The 23,636-nt window shown below is 42.9% G+C and overlaps 1 protein-coding gene across 2 annotated transcripts in view; it reads left to right on the plus strand.

Moving 5' to 3' along the window:
- Positions 1 to 23,636, plus strand: part of PPARGC1A (PPARG coactivator 1 alpha) — a 241,036-nt gene that overhangs the window by 131,501 nt on the left and 85,899 nt on the right. For both annotated transcript variants that reach the window (XM_069631879.1, XM_069631878.1), the window contains exons 3-5: positions 13,455 to 13,649; positions 17,788 to 17,910; positions 19,595 to 19,805. In XM_069631879.1, the coding sequence (XP_069487980.1) occupies positions 13,455 to 13,649; positions 17,788 to 17,910; positions 19,595 to 19,805 (529 nt within the window). The remainder of the gene's footprint in view (positions 1 to 13,454; positions 13,650 to 17,787; positions 17,911 to 19,594; positions 19,806 to 23,636) is intronic.

Raw genomic sequence — 23,636 nt, forward strand, 5'->3', positions numbered from 1 at the left:
ATCAGGCCTGACCCAGGTAATCTTTTTCTCATGGATAAGGGCCAATCCTCCAGATATTATCTTAGCTTAGCTCTCATCCGTTTGGAAGAGGTGTTCTCCTTCCGGACATCCTTTAATTCCAGTACCCTCTTATTCTCTGTGTGTTTCTACTTTTACAGTGGTAATTCTTTTCAACACTATATCATTGTGATGTCACCATTTCTGATTGATCAAGTGTTTCCATTGTCTTGCATAACAGACAGACACTCTCACAGCATACACACATCAATTTTCAAAGGTTACCTATATTTTCAAAACATGGGAAAAGGTGGGGACTTTGCTGTTCTGGATACTTTTGGATACCACTGGTTCTGATATATGCAGGGATACCCAAAATGAAATTTTGTGATCAAATATGAAGTATGCATCCTACAAATCTCGAATTTAGATTAATTGGAGTGAGACGATTCTCACATTGGTGACCCACTGTCCCTTTTTATTCTAAGTCTTATGGTTGTGCATTTATATAAAAAAAACATGTTAAACACATTTCCGATGCATGGTTACATCTTTAAGTTCCATTTCTTTGAATCATGAGCCATGCAAACAGCTCTCAGAGGTCCTATTGTTTAAATTTTCCTTTGCTGGGTATCTGGTTGGCTCTTTTGTTTGGAAAATAGGACTCTGATCACATGGACAGTTACTTATAACATGACATGAGGGTTTTCTTTTGTTGAAAGTGCAGTTACATTTGCAGTTATGTTTGTAGTCCCCTTGAATAATGCAAACTGACTTCTCTTCGGTGCTTATTAATATCTTGCAATGGGAGTGTTAACATTCTAACATTTAGGTTTTGTGTTGCAGAAAGTTAGTTATTCAAAATCCAATAATTTGGCCTTGAAACTATATTTTCACCTATGTAGTTTAAATTAATGTTCCTGCATCAGTTCAAGGTTTGCTTAATACGGGCCTCAACATTTATGCCAATTTCCCATTTGTTTAATTTTGCTCATGTTTCTGGTCCTAAGCAGTGCTTTAAATGGGCTGGTCCTACCCGGCCCTCATTACCTGCACTTCTTATTTTTGAGCATTTGAGTATCTGCACTTCTCAATGACTAGAAGAGAGTACCAGCACTCAACTATGTGGTTAGGTGAAAATTAAAGCTTTTCATTTCACCTTATCGCAACTTAAAGGACTACGATTCTGTAGCCTTTTCTGGGGAAAGCAGCACCCCCCTTCCTCCTTCTCTCTGCACCACCTGCACTGCCCATAATACCTCCTTCAGTGCCCACACTGCAGAACAAATGGAGAGACAAATATGCATCTACTCTGCTCTCAGCACACTAGGCGCGGAAACACTGTTTCGCAAAGTGAGCTTCACCTTTTACTATTGGTGTTCCTTGATGGAGCAGGGATTGATGTGGAAAGCCTGGGAACATATTTTTTTTAAGATGTTTGTTTATTAGCAGTGCCTATTCCAATATGCAAATGTTTAAGTAATTGGAGTTGTGCTGAAACGTTTTCGACTGAAAACTCGCACACAGCTCCAGTTACCTTCTGAAGCATTAATAAAACTCCCCTTCTAAAGCTTAGTTTACAGCTATATCTCCTAGTTCCTCCTGGAAGTTTGTGTGAAAGGATCTCTGATACCCTGCTTTACCAAGGTGTGTGCTCCTTGGCACATAATTTACCAAGGTGTGTGCTCCTTGGCACATATTTCATCTCAATGGGCATTGCCTGCACACAACAGGGTGTGCTTAAAAGGGGCCTGTGGCCAAAGTGTCACGCCGAAACGACCAGCGCTGAAACAAACAGCGCCGGACGCGTTACGCCAGAATGTCCAGCTTTGTAGCTTGGTGAGTATCTGCACTTCTTTTTTTCCATTTAAAGCACTGGCTTTGTCAGGGCAGTCTCTACTAGTGCCATGTCATTAAACGAGTGGATTCAGGATGAAGAAGTCAGTGAGCTAAATGAGTTAGGACAGTGCACTGCGCATGCCTCGTCTGCCTTCACGCCATTCGTCATCACAGAACACCAGTATATGACATGCATCCAGGGGCCCGTACTTGAAGATGTTGCTCATACCATCATCCGCTCGCCCCAGTTCCTCCCCGCCCTTCCTCTCACTGCACCGAGCAAATCTGTTTTTGTATAAACAGTAATTTAAGACAATTAAGAGTAATAGCATAGTTAGACCTTTTAAAGGTTATCTCCCAATGTCATTTTACTCACTAATGCGCTGCGGCTGCCCTGTCACTTGTGGGCTGGCACGTGGTAGTGGCAGGGCAGTCTCTTTCATCTTTGTGGGCTTTGATTTATTCGCTCTGTAAATTGGGACTGGAGCAATAATGGAAAGTGACATTAATTGTTTAACAGAGTCATCTCTGCCACATCCATCGCTTTCTCGAGGGTGTTCCATTGTTGAGGCCTGTACAAAACTAATTGAGATTGCTACGACGAGGTCCTGCGTCCAGCGGGCCTCTTCCATCGAAGCAGCCATGATGTTCAATGTCTCCTTTGAAAGCATTTTAAATACAACAGCTAATGACAAAACGATCCGAATTGTCGTTCATGCCATGAGTGAGCTGGCCCTGCTTGAGTGTGGACTTCCGGGCTGGCTCTGTCTGCTTAGTTAAAAACACGATGCCTCACACGTTCTTGCCTAAGTGCAGGGGAGGACTGCAAACTAAAAGAGACCCTAGAAATAATTCTGAAAGTGGCCCCATGTTACACATTTTCAACAAGTCCAACCATTGTCCTATGAGAACATTTGGAAATAAAACAAGAAAGAGGCCCAGGGTGCAGAGGCCTACCGGGAAATCTCCAGAGTTCCCTATAGGCCAATCCACCCCGCCTAAGTGCACTACCAAAGTGCTCGGCTACTATCAAGTGACAGCAAAACTGGCCAAGTTCAGATCCATATAAACCCCATTTTTCACTTTTAGTCATAGTCGAGAAAGTTCTGTACGTCTAAGGTGCATCTCAGAGATGCATCACCCGTCCCTGTGGTTTTAAAAATATATTTATTAAGGAGATGTTTACATGTGGCCTCATTACGAGTTTGGCGGTAACCCTTAAATGCAGTGGTAACGATATTACCGCTGCATTTAAGGGTCCGACAAATCATGGGTTTGGTGGATCTACCCCCAGCTCTGAGCTGGGGGAAAATCTGACGTGATTTGCCGATTTTCAGCACTATTACTGCCAGCAGTAACACCGCTGGCTGTAATATCGCCGAACATTCCCCATTAGGCCCAAAGGGGAATGGGAAATTCCCGAATGGGTCCAGTGGGGAATGGGGTATTACCTTTCCGCCAAACGGTAATAGCGCCGGTGAGTTTGGTGGTAGGGCTAATAGCCCACTCGGTAATACCGCCGGGGTTAGCGCCCAACTCGGGATGAGGCCCATGGTCTAAATGTTTTCTTGTACTCCTGCAAAGCGTTCAATGAACCTGTCTGTAGAAATAGTAGTACTCGTGAATATATATCATCATGATGCCCTCACAACAGTGATTGCACTGCATGACTCCTGTATATCCATCAACAGGGCCTTATGTGGGCCGGGGCTAGATGGCCCTGAGACCCTGCAGTCTCCAAACAGTACCCCCGAGCCACTCGCTCTGTCAAGGCTGCTGACACTAGCCCAACCCATGCGTGCAGTGAATGGTCTATTTGCAGGGGTAAGCGCTGCAGATTAAGAAACAAAAGGAGAGGTGGGTGCAGCAAAAGGTATGCTAGAAATGTGCCCGGCTCTCCTTTTGCCCTCCAAACTAAATAGTATGCAAACTCTTGTTACCACCCATCGCTCGCTTTGACATCTGTGCTAGAGCCTGCTAACGCAGGTTTGAATCCCGGCAGGGCCAAACTCAGCCTTTCATCCTTCCAAAGTCAATAAATGAGCACCACACACTGTGGGTAATAATAAGCAGCACTCAGATTCCTGGTGGTTCGTAGAGCTATATAAGTGCCAAATTATTATTATTGTTATTATTATTATAGCCCCCTGGCAGTGCCATCGCATCAGTGATTCCCTCCCTTGCCAACTTCTGCTCTTAGAGAGGAAGTTGAGCTGCAATAGAGAGGACATTGACTGGCTCTGAGTGGTTATGCATATCTCAACTTTGCAAAGCACTGGAAGTAACTGGAGTAATTGTCTCCATATGGAATGGCAGTGTGTTAAATCACTGTGCTTTAAATGTGAAGATTTCAAATTACCTGCCGCATGTGTCCTTTATCAAAGGTCTGGGGTAAGATGCTATGTAAGCCTTTGGAAACCACCTGAAAACCAGAAATGACCATTTAAACAAAGATTTCTAGTATATTGCGGTCCCACCTGTTAGTTTGAGAGAAAGGATGCTATCTGCGGCTCAGTTGACTTTAATAATATGTTGCAGAACGTTGATTAACCCCAAGAGGACTGTGAACCTTGTAAAGCGCAAACTGTGATCAGTCACTGTGTAGCACCCCAAGAGGAAGGAAGGAAAAGAGCGAAGGCAGGAGGCAGTCAAGGAGGATCAGACCTTTCCCAGCCTTGGGGCTGTTATGTGAAGGGGAAGGGCACCAATGCCGGGAGGATAGCTCAGGGGCAACACTTTTGTCTTGGAAGCGCAGGTTCGAATCCCGAGCTCATGCTTAGAAACTAGTTCCCGGTGTTTAGCGTGTTATAAAAGAACAATTATAACTTGCAAAGTATCCACCAGACAGGGGCGGGGAATGGAAGTTTGGGATGCAGGATAGCGAGGTGTGATGTCCTCACTTCAAAAATTAAGAAAGGTCATGTTGCCTATGTAACTTTTGTCGTTGTATGCTACATTAAGTTATCTACTGGGCCCTTCCCTGACTCATCTCCCACTATCAACCCGAATTGGCACTGACCAGTGGGGTGCAGGGCAATTTAGAGTTGGAGCCAGATGTCTCCTTTGCGGGCCCCGGTCTTAATGCTGTCTCACACTGACCTTTGCTAGAACCACAATGTACATCGAAACATGCGACAAACACAGAGCGATCATGCACGCCTCCCCCACATACTCATGGGTCATGAGTGCCTTTGTTACATATTTCAATCATAGACATACAGCCTGATGACAAAAATTATTACACATTGCCTAATGGTAGTTAATGTCATGTATAGTGCCTAATGGGATCATGTCTATCCTGAATAATTGGGGTGATGCTCAGTCATACATATACTGATTCATGAAACTGATTAATACCTACAATGCCATAGTAGGCTCATTGCAACCTAAATGCTAAATATGTTCGTGCCAATGCTGATCTATTTCGAATGTATTATATATACTACCTAATGGTGCAGTGTAGGTAATATTCACCCCATCAGACAATTTTGGAAAATAATGATACTGTTACAGGAATGGATGCATTCCTGTATTTTCTGATGGTGGTCATTATTAATTATTTTGCCTTTAGGGTCCATAGATATACCACCTGATGTTGGTTTCTGCGTGGGTAATGTATGTGTTTTGCCTCTGTATAATTGGGTGATTGATTTGTATTATTTCTGTGCATTATTGGGTGCCTGCATACACATTGTTCATGATCATCTGTGTCTCTATGCGTGTTGTTTGGGTTTGTGTGTGAACTTATGGTCCGTAATTAGTAACACGTCATGCAACAGATGAGATGCAGAGTAACTCTTACACCAAATAATAAGACAGACTCAGGAAGTTGGCAAAATTGAGTCCAACTGTTTTATTATGAATTGTCTAAAACAGGGAGTTACAACGGACATCGACGGACATTCGCGCATGTTCTCTAAATCATTTCCCATAGTAAACACAGCTTTATACAAAAAAACGCCATAAGTGACATCATACTACGTGGCAAATAAGAAAACCCGATGAGGAGTTGTAGTTGGCCAAGGGGAACATCTAAATATACTTTTCTACTCTCAGGTGAACAACTTAAGCCTGCCTCTAGTGCAAGTCATCCTCAACAGTTATTAGGTACACAGTATATTATTGGTTCTTAAACTATAAGGCTCTTCCTTATATGGCCCTCTAAAATTGGTTGACACTCTCATACCATGTCTGGAACATCTGGTACATTAGCAGCACGTAAGCTTAGACCCAGGTGCCAGGGGATGAACTTGACTTCTCCTCCCCACCCAATTAGTCATGCATCTCTCATCGCCCATGCCTTCTGCCATGAAGACTTATCTTTGATCTCAGTCTTATAGTAGTTTCTCTTCTCTGGGAATATACGGGAGTATGGGTACATGCTTATCACGATTCTGGTCCACATGCCCACCTCCTATTTTCATCCTCGACTCACTTGATAGGAGCCCACAATTGGACCCATTTCATAGCATTTCATTGTCTTGAATTATTAAACTTGGAACTCATGTTGTTCTATCTTCATGCCTTATTCAAGGGATGATCTGGCTTCTCACGTTTGCTTCCTTTGAGAACAGATAACCAGTTCTTGGCCACTTCCAGTCTTGTCATCAGGCCAAGCAGCCTTTCTCGCTTCCTTCTTGCTCTCAGCAAATTCTTTGCTGCGACACAGTTTTCGATCCTTTTCTGTGTGGGTATGAGTTTACTAAAATTGTGACACTGATGTGCAGGTCCATTATACACATATAATGGCGGCTTGCCTGCAGTCTATTCACTACATATAGTCAGCTTCTATGATCACTTAATCTACTTGCATTACGGCATCTGTACAGTTATTAAACAGTTTACATTATCTTCAGTGTGTCATATATACACATGCAATCTTCTTTTCTGCACATCAACATTTACTTAGTTCCTTATTTCGTTATAAGATTCATAGAGTCCATACATCCTCTTCTTTGATCATTATTCGTAGTGTGCCACGCTTATCTTTGTGATGTCACCAGCTTCTCCTTTTCTTGTTTCCATATTCCTTTGGGGACCATTTCCAAGAGATTATCATCTCTTCGGGCATACATCTGGTAGGGCTTTCTTAACGGATATCATTTCTTGAAAATTTGTTGTGGTATGGTTACAATTACTTGTGGCAAACATGCTGCAGGTTCAGGCTTCCAACATACAGGTAGCAGGACTTGGGCGGGACTTCCTGCAAAGGCATTTGGCTGCTCCTCTACATGTGTGTCAATTTTATTTATTTTGTTTGAATTTTTGTCCAACGCTGTCACTAACTAGAGAGTTTTTGAGCAACTTACAAGATTTAAATCTTGAAGAGGTGGGAAATGAAACAGGAGTTTACCAATTTTTAGGACAGGTTATGAAGGCTAGGATAGACAGGCAATGGCAGGGGAGATGATGCGGCTGGATTAGGTGTGGGTTAAGAGGTATATTTTAGGGAGGCTTTTTCAGAAAGTGGTGATGGAGGGCTTGTGTGGATATTAAGTTGTAGAGTTTTCCAGGCTCTGGGTTCCCACTGGTTGAATGCTTGTTTTTTTTATGCAAGTTAGTTTTCACAGTGGAATGTGAAGGAGATTTTGGCTAGCTTGTCTGGTGGTTGTGTAGGTGTTGGATTTCAATTTGCTATGAAGGTAAAATGTGGTTTTGATGTGGATGGCTTTGTATGTAATGCAGAGTCCTTTGAAGGAAATCCTCTGAACTATGGGGAGTTAGTGGTGCTGGGAAAGAGTTGGGGTGGTGAGTAAGTGTTTGTATGGGAGCAGGATGAGTTTCTTGCTGCATTCTGTATTGTAATGGTTTGTTGAGAGGCCACCCTACACTCTGGGAGTTCCTTCCCTCCCCAAACTAAATGTCACACAATAAACGGTTAATGTCAATTATTTTATACAGCCTTACCACAGCCTCATATGATGCTCCTTGGATCCTTCACCCTGAGCTACCAATGAGCCGAGAACCAGGCCGGTGTGCAGGAAATATATTTGTATTTATTTGGATGATAGATAATAGAAAATCACACTAAAATGTCACCCCATTTTATCCATGGCACAACACAATAAACTTCTCTCTACATAAATAACTCACAATTTGGATTGGAAAACTTAAATCACAATATTTGACTTTACACACATTTCAAAATAAATGGTCATCAACATCTCTGAATAACATCACTTTACATTTGTGATGCTGTACAATTTTGGTTTTCCTGCAGTAAATAAACACAAGGTGATTTTGCAGTTTGTTGTTTGTTTTTCAGACCTACCGTACTTTGGTCTGTGTTGGAGAAGTCGGACAGAAAAACTGGAATGATTTGAGAATGTTGAATTTTGGACCCACCTCCACTGTGTTGGGGAAGCTGAACAGAAATATTGCCCATTAAATTACAGACTATAGTTTTCAGTACACACTAGGAATGAGCTGTGTTATTTTCAAATTCTAACAAAAATCACCCTGTTGTGTTCTGCCATGGGGAATTAATTAACTTAATATTTTTTGTTAAATAGGCTAAGGATCTACACCGTTTTGAACCCCCTGCCAACTGTAAAGGGAAAGGATTTAAGGCCAGCAGATTCCCACACCTTTTGGTTGCAAAGGGATCAAGTCCACTTACATTTTAAACCTCTGTTTAAAGACAGCAAATCCAGTGCATATCAGGACCCTCTGGAATGACAACCAAAGTGGTTGGTCACTACACTCTCAAGGATGGCTTCCAGCTATCCACTATAGGCCCCAGACAGCTTTTTAGGCCTTCCCAGTAATGGACAGCTCCACCCAGATGCAATCGCCTTTTGTTTTTCGTTGCAGCTGTCAGATGGCAAATGTCAGCAGCTCTGTCTGATGATAATTTTTAGCAGCTCTCCCTGATGATAATTTTAGGAGTTCTCACCCTGGCTAATAGTGCATCCACTTAATATAGAAGCAATGACACCGTAAAGTTTACCGTCTTGGGGAGTACCCTGCAAGAGATCTCACAAATCGGATTGGACAGTTACCCTTCTCTCTGCTTCCAAATCCATCCCCTCTCTAAGTATTGACTCTGGAGTCTGGAGCAGACATATGACAACTTCCATTTGCAATCACCATTTGTTCTCATGTCACATTTCTGGCAAACATTATTTATGTAGCAAAACCTCATAATTTTACTAGTAACTGTCATAATAAACATATTTTCTGGTTCAGCTAATCTTGGGGACTAAAAATAGATGACAGCCTGGTCTGCACCATGTTGCACATTTCTGCTATTTTTACAAAAAGAATAAATGTTAGGAACATGCAATTTACTATCCATATTACTAATTTCAGCCACCACCCGTTCGCCAACTGTCAGATTTGGAACATTTTCAAATCAGCCAGAAAATAATTTTAGATGGCCATTACAGTTCCCTGAGTTGCAAGTGGATGAATTTCATATCACCAAAATCACCTCGAAATTACCTAAAATGTGACATGTCAATCAAGAAAGTATGACTTATGGTTGTTGAGAAAAAGGTCTAAATGATCATAGTAATTTTACATTAATAGCAAATCTTTGGGATATTCAAATTGGAGCCAGCTTCCCCCAGCTCCATTTGCCACTCTGGACCAGCCTGTGACCAATGTTTTTTATCAGTCTCTTTGAAGTTGGTTGTTTGAATTCAGAGTTCAGTCTTGATTGCAGCCCCTGTTATCACACCTCACCCCTACATTCTGTAAATACACCAGCCAAAGCATTTGGCCTGCTCAGAATTGCCCTTAGAGACAGCAGGTCTAGGGAAACTTGGTTTTGGACAACTTTTGACAGGACCCATTTTATTTCAGTTGTAAACATTTGGGATGCACAGACGAGGCTTTCGGTGGGGAGTTCTTTATAAAGTTTGTCCACCAATAAGCCAAAAGGGTCTGCCTTGGGCCTAAATGAAATCTTCTAGTGACCCATAGCAGAAAGTTGTTCTTCTCCTTTGTTGCCAGTATTTTGCATGTAAAGCATGATATACATTACTTTTTGTCAACACACACCAAGTTTCTTCCCTGACATCTTTATTTTGGCTGGGGAAAATGTTTTCTCATATCTTGCTCTAAACTGTAAACACACATGAAAAACCGTTTTAGTGTCAGCGTTTGAAAATCCTGGTTTTCATGTGAAAGGGACCTTTTAATTTCTTCTACCACGGTGAATTAAAATGCTGCTTTTCCTTTTGCAATGCCAGTGAGGCCTTTATCACATGGCCCTTCTTTGTGCTACTTACAGAAACCCCAAAGTCTGCCTTAATAGGCCCATTTCTCAGTGTGAAGGCTCTGTTATTTTCTTTTAATGAAGGCTTGGAGGTCGTTTTTCCAGTGGGACTTTTAGTTATATTGACTGGGGGTCTTTGATTACACTCCACAGAATCGCTTGAAAGGCGGTGATGGTTGTGTTGGAGAATCCAATTGAAGGAGCCTTTCCATAGTCAGCCTAGATAGAACTAGTGCTTGGACCCTGGTGCTGAAGTTATCAGGGGGAAGGATGCGTCTTATCTTGAGCTGGAGGTTTAGTTGTAGATTGTATGTTTTGCTGACAGCAGCTATGTTGTGTATGAAAGAAAACTAGGGGGTTGATGTTGAAGCTTAGGGATTTGACAGGTGTGGATATGGATATGTGTGAATTGACCATGGTCAGTCCTCTAATCCAAGGTTTGTGGCTGGGTTTGTGTCTGGGTGGCATAATAAGGTATTCCATTTTGGAAGGGTAGTGTGAAAGGAAGTGGGTGGCCATCTAGGTGTAGGCTCTCGAGTTATGATGGGATTTACATTTTGAAGCATATTTGAGTGTCATCTGAGTAATGGTTGAATAGATGTGGTTATTAAAGGTCTGTCCAAGGGATTCTATACATAGTTTGAAGAGAAGTGGAGACAGGCAGGGTTGGTATGGAATTCCATTCTTGACTGGGTTGAGATCAGATTGAAAGAGGGACATGGAGATAAGAAGTGTCCTTTCAATGAGGAAGGAGGTAAAATGAAACAGTCGAGAATGGTGCATGAGAATTTCACTCTGTAAGATGATGGCATTGAAGGCAGCAGAGAGGTGCAGGAGTATGAGGAGGGCTGTGCTTCCTTTGTCAGTATTGTGGAGGTCATCGAGGATGTGAAGTGTTGCGATCTCGATGCTGTGGCCAGGTTAAAGGCCAGACTAGAAGGAATTTAGGAGCTTCCTTGTGGTGAAGTGTTGTTGGATGCACTGGCGATGAAGCATTCCATGGTTGTGGTGAGGTATGGCATGATAATCGGGCAATAGAGTGTGGGGTTGAAAGATCGGTTTTGAGGAAGGTGTAGATTTGTCAATTTTTGAGTGTACAGTGGATTGTGCTATGTGAGAGACAAGTTTTGACGGTGTTGAACCTGTGTTTAGCCAGGAACGTGATGCAGTTGAATGCGGATTGAGGCCGGCATGCATCATCCAGGAAGTGTCCTAGTTTTGTTTTGGATGTGAGTGTGACGAGGGAAGGTGTGGCAGTGGGTGTGGGATTGGGACAAGAGGCGGGAAGACTCAGAGTATACAGAAGACAGGGCAAATGGATCTGCCAATCCTTCTTATGCTGTTCAACTGATGAACACCGTTCTGTAGAATGTCCATTGCATAACGTTTTGTAATGAGAAAGCATATAGTGTGAATTTTCTTGGATCCTCTATATCGCAAACAAGCTGGAGTCTTTTCTGTAAGTAATGTTCCTATACTTTAGCAGGAATTTCATTTCTGTGCGTATTTGCTGGTCTCCTTAAATTATTACATCTTTGGTATCAAGCACGTTCTCTATTATGAACACGTGAGCAGTCTGGTTGCTGTTACTGTACATTTGTAGGAACACTGACGTCACATGGTATTTCAATTATATGTGGAACAACAGTCCTCGTGTAATTTGTGAAACTAAATCAGTTATATTTCTTTATTTCTGTCTCATATCTAATAAATGATCCACAGAAACAATTCAGTGAAAGAGAGCAATATCAAGAAAGAGAGAGAGAAAGGGTGACGAAGATAATGTGATAATTAAAGAAAAAGAATGGGAGAAAGGGAAGGTGAGAGAATAAAGAGAGCACAGTAAAGAGATAAATAGAGAGAGAGTAAGAGAGAGAGAGAAAGTCAGAAAGAAAAATAATGGGAAAGCGAATGGTGGAGAGAAAATGTGAGAAAAAACAAAAGGATTGGGAGGAAGAAGAGGATGAGGGAAAGTTGGAAACATTGAGATTGTGTATGAGAGAGGGAGCGAGAGGGAAGAAATACATTAAGAAACCAAATGGGATACGAAATAGAGTAAGAGAGTGTGACAAAGAAAGAATGAGAGGGAGAAATGTGAGAGAAATAATGAGGGTGAGGGGAAGAGAAAGAGGGAGACTGAGAGAAAAGGAAAATGAAGAGAATGATAGAGACAGATCAAGATTGAGAAAAGGAAGAAAGGATACTATACACTGTAAAATAGAGAGAAAGAGACTGGAATAAAGATAGAAGCAGAGAATAGATGGGTCAGAGGGAAAGCGAGAGAGAACGAGAGTGTGGGAGAACAAGATAGAGCAATAGAGAGAGAATGAGAGAATGGGAGAGAGAGAGAGACAGAGAGAATGCGTGAGAGATACAGAGGGTCAAAACGTGAGAGAGTTACGGATAGAGTGGCAATAATAGAAAGGGAGTGAGAAAGGGAGACCATGAGGGAAAAACACGCAGAAGGGAAAGAGAGTGCAAAGACAGGGAGATTGCTTACGTAATTTGGTGCCTCGTTGATTTACGAACATGAGATATCTAATATAAACGAACACTGTGCCAACACCGGATAGAAAACGATGCTATCCCTTCATGAACAAGTGCAACAGAGATAAGTTCGAATAGCCAAACCGAAAACAGGCAAAACAAATACGTCCAGGCAAGGACAACTTCAAAGACTACCTTTGTGCTACATTTTTCAACCATCACAAACCTGCTATTGTGCTGGGGTGGTGTCATTGCAGTTCTTGAACCCTGGAGCCTTTGAGATTGGGCTCTAAGCTTTTGTTTATATAACGTGCACAGATTGGGAGGGGGAGGGGGAGGGGAAGCTCTTTGACGCCAAAGTGAAATAAGCAAATACACAAGGTAGGTACTACTTCTTAGGCTACGAAAAACGGATTGGAGTCCTAGATTAGATAATCTATCCTCACCCAGAGCTGCATGCTCTCTTTTTAATTAGTAAATTGAAGTTAGGAGAAAGTGCATTACAGTGGGATGTATTAGCTTGACGAATTGTATACGACTTAACTGTGCATTCTGTTTTGCTTTGTGGGTCATAATCAGGGGTGTTACTAGGTCTGGAAAAGATCTGGTGCAATGCTAATTTTGGGACTGCTGGGATTGGGGGCTAGCTAGCCTTTTTGGTTGTAACCCCTGAGCTTCTATCTGGGGCTATAACCAAAGGACCTGGGACTATAGCCCCCTCAACCCCCACCTAGCAACGCCTCTGGCCATAATATCAGCTGAGAACAAACTAAATGACGTATACATAGTTGAACATGATCTGGTATTCACAGAAGTATTTACAGAAGCAAAGGAGTTAAGGTTTCTGGTTGAAGTACTAACCTTTGAATAATCGCATATCCGTCCCCTCCTCTTTTCTTCTCCCTTGCAGAAGATAGATGAAGAGAGTGAGGCGAACTTGCTGGCGGTCCTCACTGAGACACTGGACAGTCTTCCTGTGGATGAGAATGGACTGCCTTCTTTTGACGCATTGACCGATGGCGAGGAGGCCAATGAAAATGATCCTAGCTTTGCGTTCATGCATGACGGCCCCCCTCCAACTCAGGAGGCAGAAGAGCCGTCTCTAGTAAGAACCCTTCCTACTGTTTATGAGGAGTTGGATTGGCCTCTCGCCACTCGCTGCATGGGTATGATGTAGCCAAAATAAGGATTTGCGCTTTTATTCGGGAAGATAACCACACAGCGTCTAAACATGTTGTGCAATGCGTTAGCTCACACCAGAACATGCATGTACAATCATTGGAGCAATAAACATGTTTTGGGGGTGATCTTCTCCTTATGGCACAAAGGGCCTGATTCACAGAGTGCTTTCTTATGGGATTGCGACATTATAAAACGCTTCTGTGAATTACCCCCAAAATCCCTCATACTGAGTCTAACAATATCCGCAGAAGGTATTCACTATTTATGCATGAATGGGTGCTTTTTCTTGTTGTATTCAGGTTGCCTTGCCTTGTCTACCACAACAAAATAGAAACTAAGATGCATCAGCAAACGTTCCAATCACATGGACGCAAGTAGGGTAGTGGTCTGCAATCATTGGCACTCCAGATTTCTAGCACTGCGACTCCCACCAGCCCTGGGCAGCATAGTCAATGGCGAGGGGCCATGCATTCGTAGTACAAAACATACGGAAAACTGCCTATTGTGTCCCCTTTTTGAGATGGAAAGATCTCCAGAGGTGCATTTTGTCATGAAGATTCATGAATTCCCCAATGTGGGCTGCCCCACAGCCAAGCAATGCACCATATGCACACACTCTGCGGGTCCAGCTGTTCACAAAACACAGATGTTCAATTATGTATTTTTTTAATGTACAATTCGAATCAGCACGTCAATTAAAATGATCCAGCCCTTTAAATTTCACTACGGTTAATATGGCACATGACCTTTGAGAAGTATTGAAAGAAATGGCAGGACTCACCAAAGGGAATTATGATTTGGTATTGCGCACAGTAAAACCAGTTACTCGAATCTGATGATGTTATAATTGTTGTGGACTGATAAGAATGCATTATCTAATAAGAGAATATGCCAGCACGCATCACGCATGACCCCTGAGCATTCTGAGATGCCCTGAATAGGCGTCACGGCTTCCATTAGCTGTTGCAAACAGTCCAAAAGCCTCATTAGTCACCATGCTGACTGCAAGAGACGTGCCCCCTGCTGACCGTATGAATATTTGAGATATTGAGTTTGCATTCTTTATCTCGAAGACACCAGAGGCCCATACAAACCTGCAGATACTGCAGCTTTGGCTGCATTCAATATCTGAGCAAGTTGTGTCATGCCCAGCTTTCTCCTGAACGGCCATTTTCTTGGATGAAATGAACAATCTCCCTTACTGGCTAAAGCAATGTGCGCCCGTGGCACCCTCCGCTCATGGCAAGGTGGCACTTGGCAAGTTCCCCTGTGGTCGTGCCTAAAACCGATCATGCTATTTACTGCTTCTACCGCTGTCCAAATGACTTCAGGTAAAGGTTCAAGTCCATAAGGGAATAACTTAAACATTGTTCCTTACTGGAACTCCAAAAACTGCAAAGGGATGTGTTTAAAAAAAATATATATATCTTGATAGCCTCTTTATTATACATAATACACATCAGATAAATATCTGCCACATAATAAATGTTCTTAATATATTATGAGCCATGATATATTTTAGGGTGCACAAATAATATTAGACACCATAGTACCCATAATAAATAATAGACCCCAGTTTTCGATATCCAGCATCTTGCACAAATTCTCAAACATCTTCAAGATGCTGCAGAAAAACAGCCAAGTCTGTCCCCACCGAATAGCTATCGGGCTGGAGTTTTTACTCTGGTGATCAAGTTTTTATTAAGACACTGCCTCTGGCACCCCTCACACACATAGAGGACCGCCTTATCAGCATCTCAGAGGAACAATCATGGTGGTACGTCACCGTGATCTGACTCCCCTATGCTCCCCACCCCACTCATCCAGTATGGTGAGGTGTTGGAAAGCGTGTGTCAAGTCCACATAGTCATTCCTAAAATCTCCAAGTGCATGTCATCTGCACCCATCACATGGGCCCACAATAACATGTAGCACGAGAGATGCTGAGGAGAAAGAGAGAGCTAAAAAGAAGCGTCACATCGCAATGACTATTTAAAACAATATAGCACCCACAGTGGCTGTCTTCATGCCGGATTACCTTGATACCATGAACTGACTGGGAAAAAAAACCTAATGAAAAATGGCTGAATATTTTTGGGTCGAATTTGTTTTTAATAATGCGGGAGGAGACCCCGCTGCTCCCCCTCACTTCCCCTTACCTTCACATATACCCTTACCCCACCCCAGATCCTTTCTAGCCCTGAATACACAGAATCCCTAGCACCACACAGGCAATAGGTGCTTCCAACCTGCATTGATCAACACAGCAGTTGTCTGCACCCGCCTCTCCTCCATCCCGCACTAACACTGCCACCTCCAGCCATTGCTGGTTTTTTACAGAGCCACACGTAGTGTGCCCAACATTATTGGCACCATGTCTGACCACTTAGCTTAACTTAATGCCAGGGTGAGCCTCTCCACTGTACCCTTAACCACACATGTACAACACTGGAAAATAACTACCCCCCCTCCACCCCGTGTGACACTTCAGTATCCAGTACTGTGGAAAATATAAAGATAACCATTATGCCAGCAAATTTCAGGCTTGCTTGTGAAGACTATTCTGGTATCAGTATGGTAGGAATCCAATACATCGAAAAACAACCTCCTACTACAGTTTTAAAGTCCTCAATATGATTGCCATATTGAAACCTGTGAGCCCAGTAAACCCACTTGAACCTTATCACCAGCTTGCTGCCAAGCCCCCATCCAAAAGCAGCCCACTGGACACTCTGCTGTCATATGGTGATGCTCTACATAACTACCACTATACGAAAACGTAACACAACATAAAACTATAAAACATAACATAATGTAACCTAAACATGGAGAAGAAGAAATAATTGTCGGCTATCACTGGTGTATGACATATTTCCTGAACGTGTAAGGATGGATCAGTTGACCTTGCCTTTAACAAGGCAGTCGTTGGTATCCTTATAAAGTGATTGGACTTATCTGTGGAAAGGCTATAGAATGCCTCTATATCACACTGCCTTGTTAACCTGCATAGCAATGCCTGGGAACACCAAGCATTGCTGCTGAAATGAAAATGTCAATTTCACCCATGCTTTTGTTACACCCCAGGGAATGCTCAGTTGTCATCTATGAACTTACTCTCCCACCACACCTTGGAAACCAGCATCTCACCCCGACTAGTGCTCCCATTTTCACTGCCATAAACAGATGCTTGTGGATTGGACATTGCTTGCAGCTTGCCTGTGGCTCAGTCTCCATTGGTGGCCGTGAAGACTGATTTGTAGTTCGATTATTATGTAAATGTATAACAAGCATCTCCCCAGGGGACTTTGTGACATTCTTGATACATCAAGGGCGTACGTGAAGAGATGATCTAATGTCTGCATCAGTGCTAAAATGATGCACTAGTGTTGCTGCTTGTGTAATATGGAATGGAGCAAATCATTTCTGCGCCAATCCATATTCCAAAGAAACGATTGCAATGGAATTAAATGGTTTCCCATATTTTTCTGGCTGCATGATCTAGGGATACGATGAAAGAGAGCTTGCTCTGTATTTTAGCTGGGACCCTACTGAATAGCAATTTGAGTCAAATTCTCTTTTGCCGCAGTGCAAACATCTTTGGGTCTACAACTTGGGACTTGCAGACGTTTTCCTCTACAACCCCATGATGCCTCGCCACCGATTACACTGGCTGGCGCTGATGGCATTTGCAGCGCAGGCCCCTGCTTTAGGGAATGTACTCTGTAGCACAAACTGCTCCATTTCGTATTACACAAGCACTAAAATTGGGACTCAGCACATTTGAACAGTTTGGGCACTGGGGCAAACCCTCGATAATCGGGTTCCTATCATTACAAAGCAAGGTTATATTTTACTACTAGGAAAATGGACCTCTGATTCACTCCCCATTGCTTTATGAAGTCAGGGACTGCAATGGTTCAGCAGCTCAGACAATGAGCCTGCACTCTGCAGGACATTGATTGAGCTAAATTTAACAAACTATGCAGAAAATTCAAATGAGTTATTTTAATCCTCGGAGGTATATAACTTTTCCCTTTTTTGCTTCCATGATATGTTTATAGCTTAAGAAGCTCTTGCTGGCTCCAGCCAACGCTCAGCTAAATTATAATGAATGCCGTGGCCTCAGCGTACAAAACCATGCAGCCTCTAATCACAGGATCAGAACAAGCCCGGCGGTTGTTAAGGTACGAACATAATCTTTGCTGGGAGGCAAGGAACTTAACAAAGTCCTCCATGCTTTGAGCAATCGGAGTAAAGAGTTGGGCCGCGTATGCTGCAAGCTGTCCTCGGCTACACGTTCAGAAACTTAAGTAAATAGATCTTAATTCACGTTGCAACTACACTCTCACACATGTGTTGTTCTGTACACTGAATGACTCTTGTCTGGCTGTTTTGTTCTCGACAGGGTTGTATGGTTGTTCAAGGGACATCTGACTAATCGCTCCACTCAGCGCTACTTCTCCGTGTCCAGAAGTCCTTCTTCTATGTTGCACCCACACATGCCATCTCCTCTACTAACCCGCACAAGCCTACTTGTAAACCCCTGTATTCATCCTCTATATAAAAAATGCACCATGCATTACCAACAAAGCTCCTATTGTACGCACGTTATAAATCCCATCCAAACATAATGGCCGTTGGGTGGGAAGAGTGGAGTGGCAATGTTCCGGCAGTACCCCCCAGATAAAGGAAGATGGGAGCTGGGGAAGCTGGTGTTGGGTGTGATGGAAGTTCTAGGTGTCTCTGCCATTGTGAATGCGGGTGAGAGGTGGCAGGTGGGGGGACTTGGAGAGATTTATTTCAGAAATCCTGTTTCACAACGAGCAGATGCACACAAGAGTTTCAAAATGGATACAGTTCAGCCTCGGCACTGCTCTATGCACAGAATGTTAGTGGAGTTATAAAACCTTTTTATGGCAATGGTTTTAGAGGGAGTAGAGATGTTGGCTCGTCATTTTCCGGTTGGTCTGAATAAGGCTCAGTACCATTGCATTACTCGCTCAGCTATTTAACACTGTGTCCAATGTGTCCCATACTTGGAAGGAAGGCTTATTGTCCCCATACTTAGAAGGAAGGCTTATTGTACCCATACTTGGAAGGAAGGCTTATTGTCCCCATACTTAGAAGGAAGGCCTATTGTTCCCATACTTGGAAGGAAGGCTTATTGTTCCCCGTACTTGGAAGGAAGGCGTATTGTCCCCATACTTGGAAGGAAGGCCTATTGTTCCCATACTTGGAAGGAAGGCTTATTGTTCCCCGTACTTGGAAGGAAGGCTTATTGTCCCCATACTTGGAAGGAAGGCATATTGTCCCCATACTTGGAAGGAAGGCCTATTGTTCCCATACTTGGAAGGAAGGCCTATTGTCCCCATACTTGGAAGGAAGGCCTATTGTTCCCATACTTGGAAGGAAGACCTATTGTCCCCATACTTGGAAGGAAGGCCTATTGTTCCCATACTTGGAAGGGAGGCCTATTGTCCCCATACTTGGAAGGAAGGCTTATTGTCCCCGTATTTAGAAGGAAGGCTTATTGTACCCATACTTGGAAGGAAAGCTTATTGTCCCCATACTTGGAAGCAAGGCCTATTGTTCCCATAATTGGAAGGAAGGATTATTGTTCCCAGTCTTGGAAAGAAGGCTTATATGATCATAAGAGCAACAATATTCAAGCAACTGTATTCAGTGTAAATGAACTGGAGGCATTTCAAAGATTTAGGACATTATGACAAAGGATGCATTAGTGCTCTCTGATAATGTATATGTGCACACCGCGCCCTGTTGTAAGGATAGTTAGAGGGTACAATTCCGTGAAATGATCCCCCAAAAAATGTAGTCACTTTGTTCTTCTGTTTGTTCTTCCATTTTCAGGCCGAAACTCCTTGGAACAGTAAGCCAAAAGCCACAGGTCTGCAGCAAAAGCCGCACAGGCGTCCCTGCTCCGAACTGCTGAAGTACCTGACGGCAAACGATGACCCTCCTCACACCAAGACTACTGAGAGCAGGAGTATCAGTGCCAGGCACGACAAAGGCATCCCCAAAAAGAAAGTCCACGCCCACAGCCAGTCACATCATTTACCAGGTGGGTTTAGCATTGGTCCTATTTTAGAATGACTTCTTCTAAAAAGATGTTCCAGTCTGCCATCTTCTGCCCTCTCAAAGCTGTGATTCCTTCCTTGTTCAGCTTTCATATATTGTGTGATATCAGATGGTCCGTATGTTATGATATGTCACTGTAACGCACAATTGGTGGTTGATGCACTAAAGTTTAATCACGTGGCCGCCATTTTATTTCAACTTCACCGGCTTCCATTGAAGTTTTGTTTACTATAGATACGGGGCTGTATGGCTGTCAGGGCACATATCTTGGGAATGCCTATACAATTGCCAAAGAAGCTGACTCTAGAAGAACATGCAGTAAGACGATCAGGTGCTTAGATATCAGAACGTTTAATAACTGAAAGTTCTCTAAACAGGCCTTCTCTGCAGAGGGAGTGGGTCAAGTAACAGCGGCTGTTTGGCCGTGATTCTCCTTACCTGGTGAATGCTGGAGTTTATGCAGGGACTTCATTTCACCAAAATGCCAGGGCTAATGGGAATGTCTCCACACAACCCTTGAATAGCGCAGGGAAAGCAGCACTCGCACACGGCATCCCGTACTCTGGGCACTCGTGACCTCATATATGCACACAAGCACCATGAACAGTATGCCATGGAGATAGGAAAGACAGACACATTGCAACAAAGCATTATTTGTTGCACAATGAAATCAAGGGCCAATTAATGTGCTATGGTCAAACATTTCTGCCCTGTACACTACATTTTTGGCACAAGGCTTGTGTTAAGTGACCAAGGACAACTAGAAGCAATGTCTTGGGATGATCATAACAGAGACAAAGGCAGAAATAAAACATGCTATAACAGCAACTTTCGAAAAAGCAAAATACATAGTCTGAAATTGTTGCTTGTTCTACTCCAAATGCTTTTTGGACGTTTTTGTCTGCATTGTGAATATGAGGTGTTTAAGTACAAATTTAATCAGAGACTCACCCCCTGAAGTGTGCCTGATGAAAAAAAGATGAAAAAAAAAAAACTTTAATGAGTCTAGCAATAGATTTCTAGAAAGACAAATGACGTGTTATTCCTATTATTTCTTATTTAGTGTCACTGCTCAAATTGCTACACTTGTGGAACCCCCTGTTTTTTTTTTTTTTTAAGAGGCCTGAACAAGAAAGCCAGCCACTCCAGAAATAAAGAGCCCCATGGTGCTGGCCACAGTCCAGGAGCTTCAATTAAAAAAAAAGAGGTTTTAATTTTTTAGGGGTAGCAAAGGAGACCGCAGTGGTAACAAGGGACACCTAAGGGGTTGCAGGTGTGACCGCTGGGAACCCCCAAATTATATCCCTGAGTTTATGTACAAATATAGCAGTGCAAGGCTAGTAGCAACAGGGTGAGGGAAAGAAGAAAGACACAATTAAGAAGGGAGGAGAAAATAAATGGGGGTCATGTAGGAGTACTCCATGAAAAAGGGGGAAGCGCTGGGGGTAACGGGGGTAAGGGCACACAATTGAAAGGTCGAAGCGGGGGAGGCAAAGCCTTGCAGGTCCCATGTTCATGTCTGGGAACAGCCACAGCACCCCAGAAGATTGGAGTGGCGAAACAAAAGCAATCTTTTAAAAGAAGGGCCTGGGTGACGGGGAGGACATTAAGATGCCAAGCGAGAAGGAACCAGCCAGCCCAGGAACAAGCCCAACATTTCCAGAAGCAGTGGCATAAAAAGGCATGGTGATAAAGGAGATCTGAGAAGTAGGGCAACACGTAGAACATCTGTGGTAACTTGAACCCGAGCCGATGCTGGTTCTCGTGTGTGGCATTCTTTGATTAGTACGTTTGCGCCTTCCGTGCTTGAGGATTGGGAACAGTTAAAGCTGTACATATTTAGACGTACCTATTCAAATATGACTTTGTCATCATGTGCCATTTTATTACTATTCCATTTAATGGCCCTCATTCCGAGGTTGGTGCTAGTCATGGAGCTATTAGCGCCATGACTAGCACGAATATCGGTACCGCCACGGACTTGGTGGTATGGGGACTTACCGGTCTATTCCGACCTTTACGGGACCGGTAAGTCCCATTTGAAAAGCCATTCCCCATTCTCATTTGAGCCCCCATAGGGCTCAATGGGAAGGGGGAAGGCGTCAATAACGGTACCGCAAATTGCGGTACCGTTATTGACCCCGGTATCCCTTTGTGAGTCCCGTCCATAACGCCTGGTAAAACGCAAAGGGACCTCGGAATAGGGCGCAAAGGGATTACTGGCACCGGTGTCAGTATCCCTTTGCGCCAATGTCTTGACAGGCTTTATATTTCCATGTTATTTTTAATTGGATTGTATTTTTTGTGTCTTTTAACTTTGACTCTATTCATTAATAGGCATCTGCAGAAAGAGTAAACATACACCATAGGTGTCATATACAGAAACATATTTGTTCACATGTGCTTTTTTATACACTGCACTTTAAGTGGGAAAAGAAATCCGAAGGGTTCGGGGGTCCAAACGAGTCGCAAATCAATATCTGGGTGAATGGCTGAAGTAGTGTATGGCACGGCCTAATAATCATAAGTACATAGGAACCTTTAAAATACATTGCAACCCTTTTAACTACAGCAGCAGTCTATCAGATGTGTGCCGGGTGGTGCCCATTCTGTCTACTGCAATCCTTCTGTTAGGAAACGGGTCTGCAAAGTGATACTGGTAGCAAAGAAACTCATTTTGAAAGTGTAGAAGGAGAATACTCGCCTGATCATCAAAAACTGGATTCAGGATCTACCTAATCTCTGTGAAAACTTCAAACGTATTCTTACCCTTTACTACTTATTTCGTTTGCTTTACGTGCATCTGTTTATAGTGGCCTAGTCTACACCTTTGATTTGGTCTTTTGTGCTCCCTTTCATGTTGTGTTCTACTGGTGTGGCTACCTTTGTAGATAAGGCAAGGCTTTTAGGGAAGAAATGTGGACTGGACTGTGTGCCCGATTAAAAATTGGAAAATCCCATTGAAACATGCGTTTGTAAATCAGGCTCTGTGAGCTTGTCCTGTCCTGGATGACATGTTACGGAAAGTGTAAGAATTGGTTGTATATTGAACTTTCCTCAATAAAAAGAATTGCAAGTAGCTAAGGACCTTTAAAGAACCGTGTGGTCTATGGAATTAAAAGGAGTGGTGTAACAGATGGGGTCAGTTCATGGCATGAAAATCTAAATAGACTCAAACATATTAATATAACGAGATGAAACCAACGTTCAAATCAAGGTTCAAATCAAGGTTCAAATCCCTCAAATCAATTGAAGGAAATCCATGAGTCTTATGTATTAATTAATTCAATGACATCATTCCCTTCAGAGAATTAAAAGCAAATAATCTAAATCCATAGCTGATGGTGTGATTCTAAACATGGTTGGCAGTGACATCTACTGGAAATCACTGGTATGGACATTCATCACTTTTTTATTCAATGTAGGCATGAGGAAATCAGGCCAGGGAACACAGGAAGAGCCTCAGCTCTAGGGCAATTGTTGGATGTGCTGCAACTGAGATGAGGCTAGCCCTGACCCACTTAAAGCCCTATTTATGTGCATCTATATTCAATGGCTATTGGAAAGGTTTGTGCTGAAATAAGGAAGTTCTATGCAGCTATCTTGACCACCCCAGTTGAAGGGCACCATGATGAGGGCACCGTTTCAGGCCTTAATATGCTAACTATAGAACTATCTAATGTGGATCACCAAACATGTCAATGACGGGAGTAGCATTAACTACCAGCAGGGGCTCTAGGCAAAAACGAATTGGTGTCCCTTTTACATCGTTTCAGAGTAATAATGCGCTGTTTACTAAAATACAATGTTGAAA

The sequence above is a fragment of the Ambystoma mexicanum genome, chromosome 6q, assembly GCF_040938575.1.
Source record: "Ambystoma mexicanum isolate Mex_15411 chromosome 6q, UKY_AmexF1_1, whole genome shotgun sequence".
Classification (NCBI taxonomy): Eukaryota; Metazoa; Chordata; class Amphibia; order Caudata; family Ambystomatidae; genus Ambystoma; species Ambystoma mexicanum.